We start from the raw sequence: 23149 nt of genomic DNA on the forward strand, positions 1-23149 counted from the left end.
TGAGAGCTCTCTCAATCATCCCAGGGACAGTAGCCTCAATCTTGGAGACACACACATCAGTAGAATGGGCTAGATTTCCCATCTGTAGTAGCATGGACTAGGTGAGTGGAGGTCAGGATGCAGGAGAACTAGCAATAGACCTAGGAGATAGGGGAGCGGTAGAAGAACTCAAAGTCATAGAAGGGGAAGAGCTAGGGATGCATGAAGGCATGGAGTCCGGAGTAGGCAAAGATGCCTCTGTAGGTAGTGTCTCAACATCAACAGTCAGAGATGTGTCCACTAGAGCTGCCCTCTTCTTCTCAGCCTCATCTTTCATGTACTCGACCTCAATACGCCGAATGTCAGTCGAGAAAGTGAGAATCATTTCCATATCCTTCTTCTCATTATGAGGCACACGGGCTCGTCTACACAGCTCGGTGATCAACATCAGAAAATGAAGAGATGTATGGCGCTGCTTGGCCCTCATGGCCATCTCATGTCCAATGATAATACCCAAATTGAGGCACTTCCTAGCAATGATGAAGACAAGACAAGCCTCATTCGTGTGGTGGAGGATAAACTCATTCCAGGACGGCATGATTGGGCTGCTAATAAACCAAAACCAGTACCTCGCCGCTAAATTTAGATCATTTTTCTCTATGGGCACTCCGGTCTCAATCCACCTAGAGTTATCATCTGAAAGGAGAGGAGCTATCCAACTCTTCATGTCCTCCAATGAAGTCCTCTTGATCATGCACTGGTAGTCATCGGCAATATTTTTGGTGCACTCCAATACGGCATTGATATCCTCGCTATCACACTTTACCTTTCTCCCCCTGACAACCACATAGTCAATTGGCTTGAAAGTAATAGCCTTCCTTTTTCCCTGTGGCACTAGAGCTCCATAGGTCATGTAAAACTCTCGGACCAAGTTAGAAATGTATGGGCCCCGGGGTTTAGTAAAGATCTCAAACTTATGGGACTTGAGGGTACGCCATATTTCTAGGTATCGGTCTATCGCACCATTTATAGATAGTCTATTCTCCTCATGATAGTCCTCAGTCCCTCGGCTTTTAGTCTGTTGAGAGATTGGGGAGGAGGACCCTGTGCAGGTGGTGCTGGGACCACAACCTAATCTGGAACTGGAGGGGCAAGAGTGGACTGAGATACACGGATCGTAGACAGATCAATCATCCTCTTCGAGTGCATTTCAGCTCACTAGGCCAATAGCAGTTGGTCATCCTCAGGCTCAGAAATAGCAGCCTAAGGATCCTAGTGTTCCCCTTCGCTTTCGGAAGTGGTGTGGTGAGTCGCGTAGACACCATCACTGTCGAAGCTGACTTCCTGTGATGCAGGTACGGGCATCTTGCCCTTTCCTTTGCCTTTCCCACCCATGGTAGGAAGTTTAGTCGCCTTTGCTTTGGATAGAGTTGGATCGTCATTGATTACGATTCCCTTTGCCCTCTTGTGGGTTGTCATGTTGCATCCCGGTACTTTGGGTCTACCCATATCGGCAAAATACATCAAAAGAGTTAGACCATTCCAAAGAAAAATTGCAGAATTTAGGTTGCAGAAAGACTTGCCAAACCAATCGACGAGTCGCTGAATCACTTTGGCGAGCCAAATTGTGTACTCCGAAAGGATCAGCCTGAAAATTTTCTAAAAATCAGGCAAGTCGACGATACTCAAGGTCCTTCGATGAATCTCTGACACTACTCGGTGAGCTCAGACTAACCCGCCAAAAATTACAGCATATTTTAAGGGTTAGGGACCTTTCGGTGAGTCGCCGAGTGAACTCGGTGAGCTCAAACATCCCGTAGAAATTTACAGACTCTAATTGTCCAAAACAAGAAATCAATGGCGATCATAGGGGGATGTTGGCGAACCGACAAACCGTTCGGCGACCTCGACCCAGCTCACCAAACTGTCCAATGTGCCAAATGTCAACCCCGTTTACCAAATTCAAGCTCGCAGCCCCCGAAATCAAAATCAAACACACACAATATGTAATTAGGCCCAGACCCAATCGACCCATGCCTCTGGGGTACTCAGACTTCCCATGTTTGGCCAAAATTGGCCATTTGACGACTTTTACCCTTAAAAATGATGTCAACGCTCCATCATTGGGAAAAGTACGTCATTTAGCACAATTAAGGGCTACTCATACTTCACTCCACTAGACCCAACACAAAATAACCGCAACCCAACTGTTTACGATAAAATTTAACACACAAAACTCGAGAAAACATCATTTTAAACAATTAGGCAACCTTTCAAAATACGATATAGGCAATCCAACACATTAGATACAATTCAAACACAACCCAGCACACATCAACACAAATTTATCAAATGCATTAGAGTTCAACCATTAATCAAGAGTTGGGAGTTCAGAAAACCAACCTTAATGTTGAATGAAGAATTTGATACACTAGGCGGCAATGTTATCCAAATTCTTGCACGAGATCAAGAAAAAAAAAGGACTAAAAATGGAAAGTATTGAAGATCTAAAGTGTAGGTGAAAGTGAACGAGGCTTGAAATGAGGGAATAGGAAAGATTTTGAAAATTCAAATCATTTGGCCTGTTAAAACCTTTCAGTTCGCGGCCCTTTCAGCAGTATTAATCGACCACGCCGAACCACTCGGCAATCCGCCAAGTGGTGACTTACCTCGCTGAGTTTTATATGACCTCCAGTTAAATTATGGGTCCAAATGGCTAACAAAATTGGGCTCACCAACCTGTTCGGCGACTCGCTGATTCGGCCATTGTCCCACCGAATTTTACAGACTCCTACCTGATATTTTTGTTAATCCAACGGCGGTCCAAGTCGGGCTCGTCGACCTCTTCGACGAGTCACCGACTGGACTTTTGGCTCACCAACCAGTACATTCTCAGCCACATTCCATTTTTCAACCTACACAATCAACACCCTTTATTCAAAAACAAACACAAAGCATTAAAAACTTGGGTTGCCTCCCAAGAAGCACCTTAGTTAACATCGTGGTACGACGCAAGTACCCATCTAAGCTTTATTATTGGGGTTTGTCATAGTATCACTAGGCAACCCCCCTTGTTGTCTCGGGTTCAGATGACACAAAATTTGACCCATTTGGGTCTCCAACTGCTTAATTGAGACTGAGTGAGAGGTCATCATCTGNACCCTTTATTCAAAAACAAACACAAAGCATTAAAAACTTGGGTTGCCTCCCAAGAAGCACCTTAGTTAACATCGTGGTACGACGCAAGTACCCATCTAAGCTTTATTATTGGGGTTTGTCATAGTATCACTAGGCAACCCCCCTTGTTGTCTCGGGTTCAGATGATACAAATTTTGACCCATTTGGGTCTCCAACTGCTTAATTGAGACTAAGTGAGAGGTCATCGTCTAGTTAAGAGTCGACACATCCTCCTTAATTTCCTTTAAAACTTTGTCAGACCCTTCAACCTTGTTGAGAATGTGTGAGACCATATCTTCAGTATGGCCACCCTCAGAATCTTTTGGCTTTTGACGCTCATGAGAAGGAACATATCTATCCTTCTCCCCTTCTCTTTCATTCCATGTGGCGTTACGATCACGCCAATCTCTGTCCCGGTCTCTCCAGCCCTTTTCTCTGTTCCTACCTTGGTTTCCACCCAGTCTCGGGTAGTTAGCACGATAACCTCCTCCTTGGTTGGCTAGGAAGTTCAATTTCTCATTGTACAACGCCTCAAATTGGGTTTCATCGGGGTTCACTCCCACAGCATTTACACTCTTTGTACCAACACCCATGACATTTTTAGCTAAGATATCCAGTTGGATCATCATTTTTTCCATGTTTTGGTCTCTCTCTTGATCTTTTTCGATCTTCTCCTTTGTCATTTTAAAATTGAGAGGGGAGACTTAGTCCTCACGAATGTACCACGCCATGTTAATCTTGGTCATGCAATTGAGGAGTTGGGAAGCTACTTCATAGGGTAGTTGCATTATACCTCCAGGAACAAGTTGGTCAGCAACTCCTTTGTTCACCAAGTCAAGACTCCTATAAAAGTATTACAGTAGCAAGTTGTCAGGCAATCCATGAGTTGGTCATTACAGGAATAGCTTCTTGAACCTCAACCAAATCTTGTGGATTGGCTCACCCTCCAAGCGTTGAAACTTTGGATATCATCCCTAAGTGTCATCATCTTTGACGGAGGATAAAATCACACTTGGAACACTGTGACCAGCTCTACCCAAGAAGTGATGGAATCTCTTGGCAACTCCGCCAACCATTTGTTTGCCTCACCTATTAGAGAATATGGGAACAACCCCAACCGGACTGATTCTTGTGATATGTTCTTGAATGAGAATTGTCCACAAACATCAACAAAATTCCTGATATGCTCATGGGGATCCTAATGAGCCAGACCTCCAAATAAACCATTCAGTTAAAGGAGCTGAAGCATGGTGCTTATAATGTGAAAAACAGTGTTTCCTTCAACTGGAGGAAAACGAATGGACCCAACACCACCTATTTGGACTAGGTCATTGATGTTTGGGTCATTGACGTCATTGAGGTTTCCGACATCATCTTGGTGGCCCACTTGGCTACCATTACTTTTGTTAATGCTCATCTCTTTTGTTTAACACAAGCAACACAAAACCAAAACTAAAAGTAAGTAGATTCAACTATAACTAAGAACACAATTCAACTTCATCAAAAGAATTTCAAACAACACTACTCCCCTGCAGCGGTGCCATTTTTTATTTGAATGTTTCAAGCACACCTCATCCAATTCTAGGTGTTCAACGATCGTAAATCAGTGTAAAACCCAACTAAATGAGTTGAGGTTGAATCCCACAGGAACCGGTACATGTTTTAAATTTAATTAGGAAGTGAAAATGTGGTCTAATCAGCCATAGGAATAGAAATCATCAAAAATAACATGAATCAAATAAAAGGAGTGACACGAATGTCAAATGGGGGTTTTGGTTTTCAATTATAAACTACAAACAATCACAACACTATGAAATATCAATAGGGAGAAGGATTTTTGGGGTGTGATCGATAATAGGAAAATATAGGCATATGGGTAATTGCAAATACTAATAAATAGCTAGATATCAGTAAGTAGGCTATACTATAAGGGAGATAGGTTTCTCTCGAACAACTATCCCAAATCAGATGATTTCTTTCGAACATCAACAAGCATGACAATGAAGAATAGCCCACACCTTAATTCATTCACTCTCTCGAGCTAAATGTGTGGGGTTAGGTTTAGGGTTCACTCTCTCGAGGTAAACCCAGATCAATCCAATACCCACAAACCAACAATCAAAATCTTAGTTCTAAAACTTCTCTCTCGAGAAAGCCAAGAACGCAAATAGAGAACTGCATTTGCAACTACAATTCTTAAATTAAACCATGATTAATGATTAAACTCACTTTTAAATAGCATTTCAACTAGTAATTATCAATACCCACAAACTAATTCAGCCCATAATCACATGATCATACCCCGAGAATTGGGGTTTCAGCCTAACATCATAAAAAGGTAAAAACCATTACCGAATCAATTATCCATCAACTGGGTAAGAGTGATTTAGTCTTTACAATACTTCAATTTGTCGAATCTTTGAAACCCACTTCCAAATTCTCCAAATTAAACTTCTCAAATTCTTCAAAGCTATGAAAAACTATAGAGAAAAGAGTTCTAAATATTCCAAAATAAAAATAGATACTCAAAGATACTAAACTAAATGTTCAAAATCTAATTTATAGTCACCAAAAATAATCTACGAATGGACATTTGGCAAAGTAAGTCGGGCTCGTCGAACCACTCGGCAAGCTGCCCTTTGATCTCTTACATCGCCTTTTTGCCTTGGCATTCAGCATCCTTGGGTTCTATAACTTTGGGCGATCTATATTGGCTTCGCGAAACTACTCGGCGATTCGCCGACTGCTCCTTTTTATCGACGACTTGGTTTCTTCCCTCGGGGTTGGCACACCGGAATTTTAGGCAGTGGAACTAGCCATTCGGCGATTCACCAAACGCTCCTGGTGATCACCATGCTTTCCTTTCTTCAATTCTTCAGTTTGTTTTTGTTCCTTTTTGCATGTTAGTGTCCTTACTTTGTTCCTCAATCCATATACCTAAAAATCAAGGATTTAACATCAGTTTATGGCACAAATTAAGCATTTGAGGACACTAAATCTATATAAACAAAGCCCCAAATGAGTCCAAATCTCGAACTCATCAACCCATCTACAACATGTAGATAATTGGATGGATCGTGCTAGTTAATCGTAAAAGGTAATGGGACTTGATTTAAAAAATTAGTTTCCCCTCTTTCTACGGATGACATCTACGGCCCATAGAAGTTTCTACGGTCCGTAGATGGGAACACGTAGAACCATCTTGCAACTCAAAACCCCTTTTTCCTTTCTTCACCAAAATTTGAGGTGTTACATTTGTATAATATATTTTGTACCACTTTTGTATAATGTAATTTGTGTAATATAGTTTGTATAATTGTTTAAAGTTCATATGTTTGTATTTGTATAAATTTGTTATTTTGAGTTTTATCATATTTATATAATTCTGGAATTTTTATAATATAACAATTGTATAATTACGGAATTAGCTCAATTATGCAAATACACGTGGATTATAGAAACGTACGCAAATTATACAAATGATGTCCCCCCATAGCAGTTTAAACTGTAGCTACAGCCAATAAATATGCAAACTATAGCAGAAGAGCATAATTAATGTTATTATGGTGTCTATCTGTGAAATTTGCTCTTAGAAATATTATAAATGGGTTATATAAATTATTCTGGTTGGCATCACTAAGATAGTGATATGTCTGCAATATGTATACTTGTACTGTTCGTGATTTCGATACACTTATAAAAAAAATTATTCAATTGCTAGACAATTCTGAAAACTACATCTTCTTCTTCTGGCTTTAATCTAATATTTCTCTTAAAATCAATTTTATACTTAACTAATCCCCCTTAAAATTGAGATATAAACTTAACAGTTATTTTCAATTATTTGTAATACCAAATCAAACTAATCACAAATTCATAAAACTCAACTAATTAATTCAAAACTTGAAGCTTTTTAATGGCCAGCAATGTTGAATCCTTGTCGTTTTTAATTTTACAGAATTAGATCTCTGCTTGTGCACACGATTTCGTATAAATTTTGGGTCTTTATATTCTTCTCTTCGTCACTTTTTGGGTGAAGATTGTGAAACTTGGCGAAAATGGATTTGAAGATACGAATATTAGAGATAGTTATTTGGATTGAAATTTTGAAGAAGAAAAAGAAAAGAGAAAGTAGAGAAAGAGAGAGCGGTGGAAAAATAGATAAGCGAAAACCTAATAAAAAGTAGTAAGAAACAAAGAATTAATCAAACAAGTCCATAAGACGAGCAGACATAAAATATGAGACAAGAAATAAAATTAGAAGAGTATAAAGCATGGTGATGTTAGAAATAGATAAGTGAAAACCTAATAATTAAACATAATGTGCTTGTATTTTTCGTCTCCACCACAAAAATCGTGTCCGATCTCTTCCTGCAAAACAAGAAACCATCATTGAAATGTGCATCCAAAATATGATAGAGAAAGCAAAACTGATTAAAATTGATAACGTACCCCAACAACTCCTCCTCTGGTGCATATAAATTCTTTACCCAACATTTCATTAAACCATTTATCTGAATCCATATGGATAATAGCGCATCTAAGAGACCATGGTAGTTTTATATCATCGTTGTTCCAATCGAAGTCATAAGATTCTGGCTCTGTTTAACAAGAAAATAAATCCATGTGTTTCTTAATGCAAAAAGTTATTAAGAAAAGATGGTACTCACCTACTGGTCCTGGAATTGGTAATTTTCTTCGCATGCCATCGATGCCAGCAATAATTATTGAAGCTAGACCCAAGTGTGGGTTTGCAGATCCATCAAATGTTTTCAATTCAAAATTGGTTACCACACCATTTGGAGCTCCAGGAGGGCAACAAGCTCTTACAGGTAACTCTTTACATTCTATCCCCCAGCAAATGAATGATGAATTCCGTGCCTTAGGTATTAAGCGGTCATAACTGTGCATTATTCATAAATTTTAAGATCAACATAATTAAATAGAATATTCCATAACACAAAAAGTTGCTTAATTTACTACTGGAAAGCACAAACAAAATGACACAATGGAGCGCAATACATTAAGAGCTAAAACATGTTTACCTATTAGAGATAGGCATCGTAAATACACATACGGAGCGAAGATGATCTAATATCCCAGCCATGAATGATTCCCCGATCACGGACATCCCATACCTATTTGGCTCACTAGATGCCATAAATATATTTTCTCCATTCTTATACAAACTGATGTGTACATGCGATCCTGACCCAACATCCTCATCTCTAGAATGAGCATGAGACTTGGGATACACATTATTGTTATAATACCTACAAAAAAATTCACATGATAAAGCTGTTACAACTCATAGATTTTTGATAAGTTTTAATTCAATTATATGTTCCACTTGAAAAGTGTGTTTCAACAAAATTGGGAATTCTAAGAGTTAAAAGACAACGTCAGGAAAAAGACAATACAGGGATTAGGATTTAGGAATTATGGCTAGAGAAAAATGGCCAAAACTAAAAAAAATGTATGTGACTCCCAATATATGAGTGTTTGCCAATGATTTCTGGAGTGAAATAATACCCATTGGACCCTAGTTTCCAATAGTTTAAGAAGTTTATATTTGTATATTAAAATAAAAGTTACATTCATTTTACTGAAGGGTGTATATAGGAAGACCATGTCCCCGTTGAGCTTTCTTGGACATAGTAATCGAGGAATTGAACTTTTAATCCCGTCGCCTTCACATTAACAACTATGTTACTCAACAAAACCAAGCAATAACTCTATTGCTCACTAGCTCTAGTCGATCTATACTTCAACAACCCGACATAGATAACTCTAGCTAAAACTCGGATGAATACACAAAGATTAAAATTGATCTAATTCCTTTATAGAATAGGAGTAGATCTTACAAGAATAATCACTGAAATTTAAACCCTAACAACAATTAAGAACGATGATAACTCTATCAGGTACCTTGCTTATATTAGAGTAATATTTCCTAGAGAGGATGGTTTTTGCTTTGTAAAAATTCTGATTGCAAAAACTTGAGTTTGTGTGAATCTGGAAGTTTGTGTGAATTTGGAATGGATATATTATAGGATGGACACAAACTCTTGGAGTCATGTCATTCATTGAGAGTCTGTTGCTCTGCAAATGACGCGCACCAACCATAACAAGTGTTGAAGAGTTGCAAGTTGCGGGCTTTAGACAACTATCTTTTTCAAGTACAAAAAGTCCCAGTCTCTCTTGGGATCTGGTCTCTCATTAAATCCTAAAGTTCGTCAAATCATCAAAACTTCAAAGTGAGCTCAAAATAATATTTTCCCCTTTTTGGATGATGACAACTTAAACTTTTCAACTTCTTCCCCCTTTCACCATTTTCCCTCTTTCATCAACCAAACACAACTAGGCCCCCCTCTTGTTCTTGTTCTTGTTCTAGATCAGTGATCCTATGCCTTACCAATTTTCTCCCTTTTAACATCATAAGAAAGAGACAAAGCAGTAAATCAAGTTGACAGAAATGCAATTCAAGAAAATTCATGGTCACTTGGACAACACTGAGCATAAGAGATAATAGCTTTCCATCTAATTCATATGAGCTCATCTTATAGCCCGCAAAATAAAATACGATATGTAGATTGGTCTTGTGGATTGATATCCTAGACTTGATTTAAAGCCTGACTTTCAGGAATCAGTTCTACTACTCGTAAAAATGATTATGGACCGTAGACTACCTCATGGAGTAAAGTGTTGAAACTCTATGTTTTCTTGATTTCTACAGATGAACAAGACGACTAGTAGAATCTTTTACGAGCCATAAAAAGGTCCATATACCCCAATGTCAAAAGTTTCATAATTTCAGCCTGGCTTCTACGAGAAGGTCTACGGCTTGTGGAAATTTGTATGGATCGTAGATGATCTTCTGTAGATGACTTATGTCATATTTTATGTAAGGATATTTAATGTAATGGACTAAGTTCATCAGCATACCCTACATCTAAATTGAGTCTGTAAGAGTTAAATCCAAGGTTGTACCCCAAAGTTTATACGAATTTTAAACTTGGTTTTATTTCTTATTCTGAGTTGTGATTTCTTGTTATTGTGACTATGATATTTTATGCATTTTTAATTCTTGAATTGTTGTTCATGTTTATTTTATCACATGAACCCTATTTAATAAGAACTGTCGAAAGCCTTTGTGCAACTATTTCCATGCATTGATTTAGAAATTAAAGTGAGTCCAGTTATATTAAGTTATCATTTGAGAAGAGCTTTAAGGAACACTAATGGTCCAAATATATTATTTTGCATTGAGAAAAGTATTTCTTTTTTAAGAAGAGCATAAATAATTTTCAGAAGGAGTTTCAGTTAGTAAAGTAAAGATCAGTTTTCCCTAAAGAGAACCTTTTGAGTATTAACTCACAACAATTATTGTTATTGTTATTATGACCACTAATGCATATTTTGAGAGTAGTATTGAGCATTGATTTGGGTAAGAGTTCACAACTCAAACCCCATAAACGATTTTGCCCATGTAGATAGTATCGTGCCATAATTCGGGCAACTCCTCACCAGCCTCATGAGGGATTTTTAGATGGATCCATAAGTTGAGTTACGCCCTATGCTCCGGCAAGGTATAGGGTGGTTCTTGCAACGTGGGCAAGACGTTGTATCATCACGAGACTTATAGTGATGGTTGTCGATTAGAGAAACTATCCAAAAAGTAAAGTAGATTATGTTAGTATTTGTTAATATTGCATATCTCATTGTATAGCTTTAATGATTTCACTTCATGTTCATGTTTTACTTTCAATCAGTTTCGTTTAGTTCAATTATTCCATTCATGGTACATTCTTTATACTGACGCCATTAGGTGTTGCATCATAAAATGATGCAGTTTCAAGTAATCAAGATAGCAAACATTCAGTAAGATCTCTTCCCATTAACGGTTGGTGAGACCTCCTCACTTTCGGAGGGCTCCAATTCACTAAGTTCGGTTTATTTAATTTTTAGCCATTGTTAGTGGAATAGTCAAGTAGTCGTGGATCTTGTCCCGACACCTATTTTCAGTTAGTAGAGGCTTCATATATAGACAAAGTTAGTGAGTTAGTCCGGTCTTTAGTATTTTAGAAATTTTAAACATTATTATTATTATTATTATTCTTGCTTTTGGTCTTGTTGTCGTTGTCGCTGTCGCTATTGCTATTGCTATTCTTATTATTATTATTATTTATTTATTTATTTCAAACTTCCTCATGAGATATTTTTAAATGATTTTAAATGTTCATTTGATAAGGATTACATATGTATGTTTTGTCTTTCGCTCAGTAGTCAGTCATACCAAGGGTTCACTTGGGACTAACAATGATTTTTGAGTGTCGACTATAGTGTGTAGGCTCGGAGCATGACAATATGACTCCTCCCTTTTATATGAGTTACAACATGGAGCCCAAGTACATAAAACAAATTTACACGTATATTATTCCATCGCTTTTATCCATTTTCTCCCACCAAAATTTGTCAGCCAAGTCTTTATAGAAAATAGGCTTATGCCTATGGGATCCGGCTCCTCTCCATTTCTCTTCTCTCCATTTTCCCCAAGTTCAAGCTTGGATTGGAGACACATGTCATAGTTTAGAATTAATGGTTGAGATCTAATTAATTAAAGCAAAGTCCTAACCATAGTTATTTACTTCCATATATTTGCTTCTTAAATATTTTTGCAATCCAACAATTCTAGATTTACATTATATTTTTCCTAAATATATTTAAAAGAGTTTCTTTTNAAAATAGGCTTATGCCTATGGGATCCGGCTCCTCTCCATTTCTCTTCTCTCCATTTTCCCCAAGTTCAAGCTTGGATTGGAGACACATGTCATAGTTTAGAATTAATGGTTGAGATCTAATTAATTAAAGCAAAGTCCTAACCATAGTTATTTACTTCCATACATTTGCTTCTTAAATATTTTTGCAATCCAACAATTCTAGATTTACATTATATTTTTTCCTAAATATATTTAAAAGAATTTCTTTTCTTATTTACTTAAAGTATTTTTTTTTGTGCTGATTTTTTACCTTTCCCTAACGTTTGCCATTTCTCAAATAATATTTTCCAAATTAAAATAATTAAAAATTGTGACCTAACTTTTTTTTTTCTAATTTTAGGGGTAAAATATATTGTCACTCAACTTTAAATTCTTTCTTACTCCCTAAATAGAGTCCATGTTGCTCTATAGACACTGTAGCTCTTAATACTCTATTACAATAATGAAAACATTTAATTTTTTTACAAATTTTTTCAAAAAAGTAGAAATATTTAGTAAAAGTTTTAAATATGTATGTAGGGCAGTAAATAATTTTTTAAAATATATTTAGGGAAAATATAATGAATTGCAAAATATTTAAGAAGAAATATATGGAAGTAAATAACTATGGTTAGAACTTTATTTTAATTAATTAGATCTCAACCACTACTTCTAAACTATGACATGTGTCTCCAATCTAAGCTAGAACTTGAGAAAAATGGAGAGAAGAGAAATGGAGAGGAGTCGGATCCATGCCAATGTATGGGTGTGGACCCCATAATTTTTATCGGGTTTATTTTTTAACATTTTTTGTGAATGGCTATACGAGGTTTCTGATATCACACTGTATGCTTTATTGTTAGTCGAACAAGATACAAATAAGATTAACTCGGAAGGCGGATATCAGACCAAGTCTCTATTATTGTCCTCTAATTATTAGTTTTTTTACAATCTCAAGCTACATAAATTATACAAGTTAATGCTAGTTGTTATGTTTGAGTAGAGTGATTTGATCTAATAAACTAAATGCCAAAAGGACTGAAATTATATTTGCGGTAGATTTCTTAGGGGAAAAACATATCTAGATCAACAAGAAAAAAAGAATATGGGCGTGAAAATACTGTGCGACCTACCTTGGGGTAAAACTTGCTAGTAGCCCATGTTTCCTTGCAACCCCTTTGATTACTTCATGTGTAATTATCAAGTTATTTGCTGCTCTACCACAATCAGTGTATCCCAACACAATTTCAAACTGACCTTTTCCAGCTTCTGAATGTAACTGCATTCTAAAAGGACGACACATCAAATAAAGCAGTATAGAATACTATAGACAATTAAGTATATGATTTATATTCAAGTACCATTAATCTTGTACTAAGTTTCTAACAAAATAAACCTTTAATGTATTACAGTTAACAAAGAAAATCTTTAATGTTTTCTAAAATGAACAATTCCATTCCAAAGTTAGATTCCGTCTAAAATTAAAGGTGCCACAAAAACCCAGATGCATAGCACATGATCTTTTATCTTAAATAGAAAAAAGTAATGGTATCTCATCTTTATTAGACTCATGAATCCCAATTTTAAAGAGAGGGATTCCATCTTCTTCATCATTTTAAGGCTCCTACAAAGTGTTCTCATGCTCCATTTCCAATAAAAGTCTTCAAATGATTTAGTGTTTCCATCGAGTGCTGAGAGGTTCTGATGAGTATTAGAAGGTAAAAACAAAATGTGGGTGGTATTGCAGTAAAGGAGAAATACTTTAATACTATATCACACAGAAGGAAATGCTAGGGCAAGTTAGTCAGCATAATTATTTTTGCCCTATGCAATCACACTAAGGGGCCATTTACCATGCAGCGCTATCGTGCAATAGCACAATGTTGATTTTTTTTCCTTGTTGGGCACAGTCATTCCCTAGAACCATGATCACGCAAAAGGTGTTATAGTGACAAAAAAGTTAATTACAAGATCTAAAGTTATTTCACCATTTTTGGAGTTCTAAATCTAGGATTAAGGTGATTCTTAGGCAATTGATATTTTTCAAAGGATGGTAAGATTCTAACCTTTACTCTACTTGTTCCCCATGATTCCATCGTTAATTTAATGTTTTATTCATTGTTTATGTTGGCAATATTAGGAGTTTTAAGCCCTAAGTTTTAGAATATGGAAATCACTGATTTGAGGGGTAAATAATATATGGGACTGGATAATTTTATATTTAATTTGGGTTCCATTATGGGCAACCATATATATTGTAATCACTTTTCTCATGTGGAGTGTTCAGATCTATTGCTAAAACTTTTGTTAATATTGAAGAGGGTAGGGGAGAAAGGGTCTCCCAGTTTCAATCCTCTAGAATACTCAAGGAAACGAAAGGGTTCCTATTAATTAGTATATAATACTATATACTAATTATTTCAAACCAGCCTCCACACTATATCAACAATAATTTCTAAAATAAACAAATTTTCTCAACACCTTCATCCAAAAAGAAAAGAACTCTGTTAAGATAGAAATGATGCTCTTGAGGATTAGAAGGCGTAGGCTCGAAGCATACAGTAGATAAACCTATTTATTAGTTGGGTTGTATCTTACAATGCCGTGTGTTTTCTCAATTTTGTGGTATTCGTATGATAGTGGTATAATCTTAGTTGAGTGGTGCTTTCAGTCGAGTTCATATCAAATGGGTGAGAGTTGGAGTCAAAGGAAGGACTTAAAAGATTGTCTTGAGTGTTGGAGGGAAGAGGTGAATTCGAGAGTTTTCTCGTAACCTGAGTTCTAAATTGGCATTGTTTGGTTCGAGAAGGTATCTAGGGTCAAGCGGATCATGCGGGCCCGGTACCCTCATCTTTTTGTGCCTTCATGTTTTTCCTATCCATTGACAATAGTAGTGGATATTGTAATGACCTTCTATGCTAGGGGTGTGATGAGTCCAAGATTTTGACTCATTTAGGGCTGTTTTTACAATGATTTAGTGTCCTCAAATGCTTATCTTGTGCCAATAACTGATGTAAAACCCTTGATTTACAGGTATATGGGTTGAGGAACAAAGCAAGGACACTAATTTTTAAAAAGGAACAAAGCGAGCTAAAAGAACGAAGAAATGCAAGCCTGGTGATCGCCAAGTCCATTTGGCGACTCACCGAATGAGTATTTGACCACCTAAAATTCCAGTGTGCCAAGCCCTGAAGGAGAGAACCAAGTTGGCGAGAGAAGGGAGCAGTCGGCGGATCGCCGAGTGGTTCCGCGATGCAGTTTGGATCGCTCAAAGTTACAGATCTTGAGCATGTTGAAGGCCAAGGCAGAAAGGCGATGGAATTGTTCATAGGGCGGATCGGCGAGTGGATCGGTGAGCCCGACTTACTTCGTCGAGTGGCTCTTCGCAGCACATTTTTAGCGACTATAAATACATTTTTGAACATTTAGTTTAGGGTGAATTATTATCATTTTTTCATTTCATCTAATTTTGGAGTTTCGAATTGGAATTATTTTGAGTAGAGAGACAAATTTTCCTTACCTTTGAAGAATTGAAGTTCCTCATTTTTGAGAAATTAGAAGTGGGTCTTTGAGATTCTTCGACTTGGACCATTGTAAAGACGAAATTAATCTTACCCAATTGATGGAAACTCAATTTGGTAACGATTTATATCTTTTTATAATGTCTAGCTAAAACCCCGAATCTTGGGGTGTGATTATGTGATTATGGGCTAATTTAGTTTATAGGTATTGCTAATTGTTAGTTTAAATATTGTTTAGNTACCCAATTGATGGAAACTCAATTTGGTAACGATTTATATCTTTTTATAATGTCTAGCTAAAACTCTGAATCTTAGGGTGTGATTATGTGATTATGGGTTGATTTAGTTTATGGGTATTGCTAATTGTTAGTTTAAATATTGTTTAGAAGTGAGTTCAATCATGAATTATGGTAGTTGCAAATGCAGTTCTACTTTTGTGTTTTTGGCTTGCTCGAGAGAGAGGTTTTAAAACCAAGATTTTAGATTGATGGTCAGTGGGTATTGGGTTGACATGGGTTCAGCTCGAGAGAGTGAATCCTAAACCCAAGTCCACACATTCAGCTCAAGAGAGTGAATGGGCTAAGGTGTGGGTTGTTCTTATTTTGTATGCTTGTTGATGTTCGAGAGAAATTGACTTGATTCGGGGTAAATTGTTCGAGAGAAAGTTTACCTCCTCTATAGCCTAGATTACTCACTAATATCTAGCTATTTTCTAATAGTTGCAATTACCCATTTGTCTATATTAGCCTATAATCAAATCACATCCCAAGAACTCATCTCATTATTGTTATTTCGTATTGTTTGCTATTGTTGTAGTTGATAATTTCAAACCAAAACCTCCCATTTGACATTCATGTCACCCCTGATTTGAATGATGTTTTTATTCGATAATTTATGTTCCTATGACTAATTTGACCATATTCACACTTCCTACTTGATTTTCAAACACGTACCACTTCCTATGGGATTCGACCCCAACTCATTTAGTTGGGTTTTATACTGACTAGCAATCATTGAAACTTAGAATTGGATGAAGTGTCCTTGAAATGTTAATCAGGGTGTCAAATGGGCGGGCTTGGTTGAAATTGGAGATGTTAAAATGGGTTGAATAGAAATCGGGTTGGGTCTTGACCCGCCCATGTTTACTTTGGGCTCAAATGGGTTGGGTTCAAATGGGCTAAAAATGGGTTGGGTCTTGACCCGCCCAATTTGACCTGATTAATCTCAATAATTTTAAAATAATGATATTTAATTTTTTATAATCATAATTCAAATTTTAGTTCAAGATTTTTTAAAAAAATGTAACAAATGGATAGATAAATCCTAAAAGATGTTAAATAAATAATAATTCATACCTTTAATATATGAACGTATCTTAGTAAATAGTTTTAAAGCGGGTTGAAATTGGAGATTGAATTGGGCTTAATTGAGGATTTTCTTAAAATGGATTAGAAATGAGTTTAGATTGAACCCAATTCAAATTATTTTGAGCCCAATCCTTAAAATTTTAGGTGGGTTTCCTATGTTTGGGTTCATTTTTGACACCCTATTCTATGCCATGTCCTCCATTTTCCAATCTTTTCAGAGTTTAAAGCTTTCCTATAGAAACCCCAAGTTATTTATGACTTGTTGGGATCATTTGGTCGTTCATTTGGTTTGTGTGCAAGTTTTTGTGTTTTGGAGCATTCATAACTTGAACAGTGACTTTGATCAAAACTTTAGGAAGATGGCTTCAGAATTAAATTTGGACAATTACATTAGCTTTGAAACGTTGAGTTTGGTCCAAAAGGAACTTCCATGTAGATCCCAAAGCTTCCGCCTCATTCCAAGCCATCTTGTGGATTGTGGCTAAAAATAAATCTTGAATGTAGGACCCACTGTTTATTGAGACGACATTGGGTTGGAAGTTTCGTCACCTTTTTTGAGTTCAAAATGCCTAATTTAGTGGGGCAACTTATCTCATTTGCATACACAGGGTTCAGAACAAATCTTGAATCCTTATTGAGGCATTTTGCACATTCCAAGTTTCAGGAGGTGTTGGGTTTGTCCAACACCATTTGCTCTTCGCATTCACATACCTTGTACCGCATTTGTGGAGACTACAAACTTTGGTCTCCGCATTCGCAAGCACATTATCACGTTTGCGAAGACTAGGTGCTTTGGCCTTCGTATTGTGAGATAGACTCTGCGATAGCGGAGAGGAGCCACCTCAACCCCTTGCGGGTGGCCTTTCCAGTTAGCAAAGAAGGATCATAGTTGACCCAAGTTTATTGACAACAACGATTGCGGCTAGGGGCCCGTATTTACAGAAGTTAAGTTACTAGTCTTTTAAATAAGACCAGTTTGTTAATCAGCCCTCTTCGATGAATTTAAACTTCACTAACTCTAGCTAGGAAGCTCCAAATTGGATGTTGACACTTGCGTTGGTTCGGGAATTTGTGGGGCTTCATGTTGGGGTCAGCAGGGCAGTGCGGGGGGGTTGTTTTGAAGGTAATTTCTCATCCTGAAGACTTTTTATTACCCCTTTAATGGTGCTTTTGGTGATCAAAGTATTGCATGAGCTATTATAACCCGTTTTCAAGCTCGGATTGTGCCTGATTTGGGCAGAAGTTCCTTTAGTTACTTAGTACCTATCGACAGAGTCTATTTTAGAATTTCCTATGCGGGTCCCATAATTCTTTTTTGACTCAAATTTGGGTCCGTCTGTAATTCAGTTGATTTTTGTGTCTTAACATCTGTATTGACATTGTGATCAATAGTATGATAGTGTGGTGGTGACCAGAGGTGATTCGAAAGGGGAAAATCTAGTTCAATAGATTGGGAGCGTGTGTTATTAGATTCGAGGTAGGGTAAGGTCTACTTTTTTTATTATGATATATTAGATAATGTTTTAGCATGATTGGCATATGAATTATGATTGTATTCGTCATGATTAGAGCTCCTTCCCTATTTCAATCTCCTTATTTCCCGTAGAACTTCCGGCTAGACATGGGTGGTGGGACCCCTAGCTTACACTAGTATCCCCTTGCTTGTAGCATAGTTAATGCAATTACCATCCTTAAAGTTTATACTTAAGGACTTAGTTTAGCTGGTGACTTAGATGCCTTAGTATGAATTTTAGCGATCCTTTAGTTATTAGTTGCTCCCTATAGTGATTGTTAGAGTTTGGTACCCTATGTTAGGGCTTGAAACCTTAATTGTTTATCGTAAATTCCATGGCTTGGCATTAGTTGTGCTTAGTTGTGAGCTTGAGTGGCATGTTTGGGGTAAGGCGTTAATCCTTGTTTTATCCCCCTTTCGATTATAAAATTCATCATTAATTTCTTTGTTTCAAGGATACTGGTGCTTGTTATGTTGTTATTGTTGAGAACATTAGCAGATTTTTGGGCTCGAGGCCTTTGTTGAGCGCCAACTGGATTTCAAGTTAGTTTTCTATTCTCTAAGAGTGTGGTAGTATTGGAAGTGTTTATCTAGTGGTTTAGCTGCTATTGTTTGAAAGATGGTGATGGCATGCATTGCTTTTGAAACCTGTTTCACATGTTTTGTGGTACGATCTCGGCACATGCATTGGATTTTAACTGTTATTTTCTAGAAAGCTATTTTCACACTATTACTCTTTTAAAACTGGTTTTGATGGAAGTTGTACCACTTGGATGACTTTAATACACTGGTTTTTGAAACATTAGAGGCATCTGGGATGTGCTCACTTTTTACTTGATCAGTTGGCACATCATCGCCCCTTTTTCGATAATGATTTGTTTGCTAGTGTCTTTGGTACTATGACAGATAAGATATGGTACCCTGACGAATAGGTTTGGAAGTCCTAGATCTAGACTAGGTAATATATACGGACTTCCCCAATCCCCTATGGGTCCCTCTGGCCTTGTGATATATTGAACAGGATGAGGGTATATGCATAGGTCCTACCTAGCTTCCAAGGGAAAGAAGTAGTTGTATAAACTTGGTTGTGTGGCACTTGGTTCCGATGGATTTGTTGGTTTTTATTTCATAATTTGCATTCATATGCATTGTCGATCACCATTATATTTAATTGATGTTTGCACTTACCAGTCTTATGAGGGCCCAGCTCAGTTATGTTTTGTGTTGTGTACCTGCAGTGCTTATGGGGTCTGGTTAGGTTATTGTTTGACTATATGATTGTGTATCTTATGTTGATTTGATAGTAGTTATGTATATGGGTTGGACTTGTCCTTGTCTTGGTGTTTGGTTTGGTTGGGTTGAATTGGGTTGAATTGACCTTCCGGGTGATTATGTTGAGTACTGGCAATGTTTACCATTGGTATCCTTGGTTAGTTGGCATCTATAGTAGGACCTTGTCGTGATTAGGTTGTTGAGCTAGCACCTCCATGTATGTTCCATTGTCCTGGTCTCTTACTTAGTGTATTCTATTACTTCATCTTTGTTTACCTATATTATCATGTGATATCTCTTAGTTATTTGTGTTGTACTTCCCTTACTTACCTTTTATTTGTTCTTTCATTGTCTGTTGAGCTCAATCGTCCGTTGCCTATTGAGTACCACTTATTGTTGCTCATAATACACTTCTGCAACCTACATATCATAGTACGAGTTATCACCGCTAATTTGGACCTCGTACAGAGCACCTTTTGGAATTCGGAGACAAGGGTGATCTCCCGGCTCACGGAGTTGCCAATCTCCCTTTGTTTTATCTATAACTAGCCTTTATTTTGCATTCGAAGACAGTCTGTATGTATATATTGGTATTTTTAAAGCCTTGTACTCATATTTTGACTAGAAGTTCGACTACCAACTGATGCTAGGTCTTGGGTAGTTTTGTATGTACATTTATTGTTACCGCTTCTTCTCGTTTCTTAATATTTGTTCAGTGCTCCTAAATATTTCTTCCGCGTGATAGCTCGTTACTCTGGTAGTGTGGAAACAATATGAGGCTTTACGGGTGGGGAAGGTTTATGTGTGACGATTCTTAGAGTATTATTCGGCTGTGAGGTAGATTACAATCTCCTCTATTTAGACTTATCTCAATCAGATAGTATATATTATAAGTTTCATGAATTTCTAGGGGTTTTGGACTAGGTAGGACTAGATTTATTTTAGTTATGAATAAATGATCAGTCATTTTGATATCCTTAGAATATTATTCTTCCTAAGCCTTAATTTAGGTTGCTGAACATTTTAGTGTGATTAGATTAAGGGAATCCTTGGTATGAGTTTAGGAAAGGAATTAGTTTTTTATGAATTAGGTGTGTTGAATGTTGCTTTACTTTCTGTAAGGATTTCTCTTTGGTTTGAAATTGTTGGTGTGAGGCCTTGAATTTGGATTGGTTGAGTTCCAGGTTAGTACGATGGTGTTGTTAAGGGTGATTAATGTATACTTGAGTTGGTACGCATACACTCGCATATGCATATGTGCACATGCATGGATCATGGTAGGATTTGGAGGCAAAATATTAATTTTTGGGTTTGAAATTTGAAATGTCACGTGTTTGCATTTGAGCTTCGGGGGAGCGTACTACTTATTTTACTAAATTGTGATTTTTATAATGAAATGCATCATTTTCTATGGATTTTCGAATTATAACAAGATAGATATCCTGAAATTTTCTGATTTGGGAAGACTGTACCATCTTTACCTTCGGTTTGAGGGACGTTCCCGAATTATTTCTCTGTTTATTTTTTATTGATGAGATCAAGGTACGATTTTGGGTGGTCGAAAGATTTTACTTTCCTGCCTTGACCAAGATATCGCGTTGCATAATCCCATACTACACTGCACCACTAATCTATGTGTATATTCTGTGAGTAGAGTTATCTAAAGGACATTGAGAATTAAAGTTCTTTAATTAGCTGAGCATCTTTATCAGTTAGTAGTTTTACCATGTGATTAGCTTATCTGGAGAATATTATCCCACTTGAATGTGGTCTAAGACTAATATCAAAATTATGATAGAAATAATCCTAATTAATAATTTTGGAATCAAAAGCTTAAATCAAACACATGATTCAATAGTCCCACACTTAATCTCGGGCATCATATTACTTCTAATTAAAACACGAGCAATGAAAAAAGAAATGCAGTATAAATTTGGTAATAGTTGTAGAAAATGGAAACTAACCTGTTCGACTAGAATATTGAAGGAGTGTAAAGAAGCAACAATCTCTTGAAGCACTAATGATGCAACATCAATTGCTGTTGTAGAACAGTAAGAGGTCCTGTCAATTCTGGCCCATGTTTCTTTTCCATCCCTGTATTATTTCTTCTTTAGTGTTCCAATACATATATCTTATAGAATATAAGCACAAATTATTAGGGAGACTTTCCTGACATACTTTAACACACTCTTATAAAGGTAAAATTCTACTTCAATGCCTACATTCATAACCTGGAATATAAATAGACATCAGTTCAATAATGTATTGAAATTTCAAGTCATGGACAAGAGATATTAATAACATACCAAACCAAATTCATCTTCCAAAATTTTAGAGAATATACGAAGTACATCTCTTGGACAATATTGCCATGCTTTACAAGATTCAGTTAACATATCAGCCAAGACCATTTCTTGATTTCTTGCCCTGGATCAAAAGGTACACACGAATATGATTACAACAAATGTGTAAAATCTAAAAACAAAAAAATTATTCCTAATTACCCAAAAACGTGATAACTATAAACAAACAGTTGTCACGTCAAGGTCAATATCTTCATCACAAACAATATCAAACAATGGAAGTGTTGGACATCAATATAATATGCATACAGCTTTTAACAAAAAAGTTACCTAACTAACTTAAGTTGTGTTGGCCATGCTTCATGTTCTGCTTCAGCATATTTCTTAGTGATTGTATTTTGTTTTTTGGACTTCATAAATCAGATATTTTTCATATTTCACTTTATAAAAACAGTGTCTAATCTCCTTATATCGTCGCCGGAATGCAACTGAATTAGCATTATAATAGGCAGTAGACTTTGTTGATCCTTTTGCTGAAATTAAAATTCCTATATCACATGCATATTTTATATATCTAACGACTCTTAATGCAACTTTCATATAAGATTGCTGTGGATAATGCATAAAATTGACTCAATTTGCACAATATTATGTCTAGTCATGAATGTACAATTGCCTCCCTACAAGTCACTGGCAACTTTCGATTCTTTAATTTTGTCATCAACCTTAGCACCTATTAATTCCTCGTGGCTCAGTAGTGGTGAGTTTCAGGTTGGATTCCATAAGAGTACTTACACAACTTGAATATGATAATCTCGTGTCAGTGATCAACTCGAATGCCTAATTATATAGAAATGATGTTTCTTTTGTAAATGTAGCTAATTTATCTTAGAAGCATTTGATTTGATTTTTTATCACTGATTTATAGAGATTTGCTAGTTGGCTCTATTTGGAACCCGTGTATATAAATCGCCTAGGTTGTATGTTGTGATTATCTACCGTAAAGTACATATTTTCCTCTACTTCAAACATGGTTAGTGAATGCAAAGATCTGGGGTTCAAATTTCACAACCATCACATTATCAAACAGAATCTTCATGCCTAAACCATGAAAAACAATAAGACCCGCACGTGATGAGGCATGTTGAATACATAAGTATCAAGAAAATAAAAATATGCTCTCTTTAAGTATTTAAGATTTTAGATAAGATTGTCACATAAAGTCGATAGCAGAGTTTTTGCACTTTCCCGAGTATAT

At 36.6% G+C, this 23149-nt stretch overlaps 1 protein-coding gene across 1 annotated transcript; it reads right to left on the minus strand.

Moving 5' to 3' along the window:
• Window positions 1–7390: 7390 nt before the first annotated feature.
• LOC125877555 (uncharacterized) lies at window positions 7391–22013 on the minus strand. Its single transcript, XM_049558818.1, has 8 exons — window positions 21895–22013; window positions 21767–21819; window positions 21553–21682; window positions 13049–13194; window positions 8202–8429; window positions 7827–8059; window positions 7609–7757; window positions 7391–7527 (listed from the first exon to the last, which is right to left on the minus strand). The coding sequence occupies exons 1-8, from the start codon at window positions 21997–21999 to the stop codon at window positions 7462–7464; spliced, it is 1110 nt and encodes a 369-aa protein (XP_049414775.1). The 5' UTR covers window positions 22000–22013; the 3' UTR covers window positions 7391–7461.
• Window positions 22014–23149: the final 1136 nt, after the last annotated feature.

The sequence above is a fragment of the Solanum stenotomum genome, chromosome 1 (assembly GCF_019186545.1).
Source record: "Solanum stenotomum isolate F172 chromosome 1, ASM1918654v1, whole genome shotgun sequence".
In the NCBI taxonomy this organism is placed as follows: domain Eukaryota; kingdom Viridiplantae; phylum Streptophyta; class Magnoliopsida; order Solanales; family Solanaceae; genus Solanum; species Solanum stenotomum.